General features: G+C 63.1%; 1 protein-coding gene across 1 annotated transcript in view; it reads right to left on the reverse strand.

The window, feature by feature from the left end:
• Positions 1-269: 269 nt before the first annotated feature.
• Positions 270-2,677, reverse strand: part of MNEG_4518 (hypothetical protein) — a gene marked incomplete at both ends in the record, with an annotated part of 7,560 nt that continues 5,152 nt past the window's right edge. Inside the window, 3 exons of the mRNA XM_014047008.1 lie at positions 270-374; positions 771-1,008; positions 2,289-2,428. Of these exons, the coding sequence (XP_013902462.1) occupies positions 270-374; positions 771-1,008; positions 2,289-2,428 (483 nt within the window). The remainder of the gene's footprint in view (positions 375-770; positions 1,009-2,288; positions 2,429-2,677) is intronic.

Consider the following 2,677-nt stretch of genomic DNA (forward strand, 5'->3'; position numbering starts at 1 on the left):
TGCTGGCTGGGCCAACGGCAGCCCTTTCCTGCGGCGGCTCCCCCGCCGAGATGGGCAGAGGGCTGCCCTTCCACCCCTGACCCCACTCCGTCCCTCCTGTCGATCCCAGCGCCCCTGACCGCACATGGCAGCCATGACACAAGCAGGCCTGACTCGCTGGCCCTCAAGTCATGCCAAGCACACCCGCACAGCTTCATGCCGCCTATGCCGCCGCGCGCTCCTGCCGCACCGCCGCTGGGCTGGGTCAAGTCTGGTGGGAAATCAAATTATCACACGATCTTAAGCGTGCGGTTCGCGTAGCCGGGATACATCGCCTTGTATTTGTCGAAGATGCGCCTCGTCTCTTCCACGAGCTTGGCGTGCGCCTCGTCGACCTTGGAGGGACCGAGAGTGGTTATCGGCCAAGCAATTGGTCGTCTGGTCAATCCATAGTGAATTTGTCAATTGGTCGATTGCGTGGTCGATGTGCGGGTGGGTTGACGGCTGAGTCGATGGGTGCGAGGGTGTGCAGGTGACATGGTGGCTGATTGGAGGGTTGAGTCATGCAGAGGGTGGCTGCAACTCGCTGATTGAGCGCCAAAGATTGAGTTACGTGTTTCGTGCCAAGGAGACGAGAATTGGTATTTCAAAAGAGGGGTGCATACAGTAGACGTGCGCACATTGATGAGTTTGTATGACGAGCCGAGCAAACGAGCACCACCCTGCCGCTGCCCTGGCAGCCAGCACCCGCGCAACATCACTTCAGTCAAACGGCCGCCGCTCCCACCCACTCTTGACGCAATGGTGGGCAGCTGCCATGCAGAAATGACTGCTGCGGGCAGCGAGCCCAGCGCCCACTGGCCGCTGCCGCTGCCGCGTTTCGCGCGTGCGTGCGGGCCGTCGGAGGCGGCGGCATCGCAGGCGGCATCGTAAAGACGCGGTGAGCTCACCGCGTCTTTGAAGCCAGGGTCCGAAGGGGACAGCTTGGGCACGGGGATGGGCTTGCCGACGCACATGAACAGGGGGACCCTGGGTGGGGACATGCAGGGCATATGTTCATGTTAACCAATACATATATGATCATAAGGACAGGGTGACAGTGACACCTCACCCCGAGGGCTGCTCCAGCTCAGCAGTGCTCCTCGGGCACCTTCCTGCCCTAGGCGCAGCCGGCGGCCGCGCATGTGTATGCAGGCATGCGTGCGGGCGTGCGTGCGCACGCGCTCTGGCACGCAGGAACGCTCGAGTGCAGGCAGATGGGGTGCGGTTGGCTGGGCCTGCCTGCGCGACCTCGTCACTTGCAGTCAATTCAACAAGCCTGTGTACCAGACAATAGCCGGTCTGGCTTCGTTGGCCAGGCGCGAGCAAACCATCTCTGGCAGCTCCATGAGGCGCGCTTTAAGCACCCTGAAGGACTCAAAGCACCAAAAGAACGGCCCAGCAGGCAAGGTAGGCGCGCCACTGCACGCGCGCCTGTGCGGCAGGGGCAGGCCGTAGCGGCCGATGATGAAGCCCATGGACACGCGCCACCTCCGCGACAGGGCCTGGTGCAAGTAGTGCGAAGAACGTGCGGTGAAATGCATGGGTGAAACTCAGGAGGTAATTGCGGCTGTGAGCACTGCTCGCAGCAGGCAGAGGTATGCCACGGCTGGTTATTTTGCAGGCGTCAAGTTTGCGGGGGTGTGGCTGCAGCGCAAGTGATTGGCCGCCGGGGGTGGGGGGGGCTGTAAGGCAGGGAGAGCATGCCAAAAGCCTGGCAGAAGGGTTGGCAGCGCAGGGCCATGCGCCAGCCCTTTACAAATCAGTCAGAAGGTAGCTGCGACAATAGAATTACGGGCTCTCGCTGGGGACCCTCGAAGCGTGTTCAGAAACTTGAGAAAAGGGCCGAGGCGGAAGCCAGGGAGCCACCCTCAACAGCCTCCCCCAGCGGGCGCGTCCGCGGCGCACCTGCCAGGAGCGCGGCGCCACCCAGCGGCACAGGTCCCACGCGCCAAAGTGCTGCGGGACGGCGGAGGGCGTGTGCGGCAGCGAGCGCGCCGGCAACGACGGGCTGCATGAAATCACAAGCATTTTATGTGAACGTTGCCGGCTGTAGCAAGCAAAGGGCTATGCAACAGGCTCATGCCACGCAGGAGCGGCGCGCCCGAGAGCAGCAGCAGCAGCAGCAGCAGCAGCAGCAGCAGCAGCAGCAGCAGCAGCAGCAGCAGCAGCAGCAGCAGCAGCAGCAGCAGCAGCAGCAGCAGCAGCAGCAGCAGCACGTGCGCAAAGCGGCCGCGCGGCCAACGCCGGCGAGCAAACCCTCCCTTGACCGCCCCGTGACCGCCGAGCTCACGTAAATTGCCACGAGCGGCGCCCCAGCCTCCACAGCCACTCTGACGAAGCCCTTGCGGTCCAGCAGCTTGATGACGTCAGCTTTGGGGGCCTCTGACAGGAACATCTCCGCAATACCCTGTTGTTTGGTATGTGAGGGGGGCGAGGCAACAACCTGGGGTTGGTGGTGCAAAGGAGCGAGGCCACACGTGGGTGCGTGCCCCTACTTGCGCTGCGCTTGTGCGTGCCTCGTCCCCACGCACCCGCCCCACTCGCCCCCCCACCATGCGCCGCCGGCATCCACTCGGCCACACACACACACACACACACACACACACACACACACACACACACACACACACACACACACACACACACACACACACAC

The sequence above is a fragment of the Monoraphidium neglectum genome (genome assembly GCF_000611645.1).
Source record: "Monoraphidium neglectum strain SAG 48.87 unplaced genomic scaffold scaffold00630, whole genome shotgun sequence".
NCBI classification, from domain to species: Eukaryota; Viridiplantae; Chlorophyta; class Chlorophyceae; order Sphaeropleales; family Selenastraceae; genus Monoraphidium; species Monoraphidium neglectum.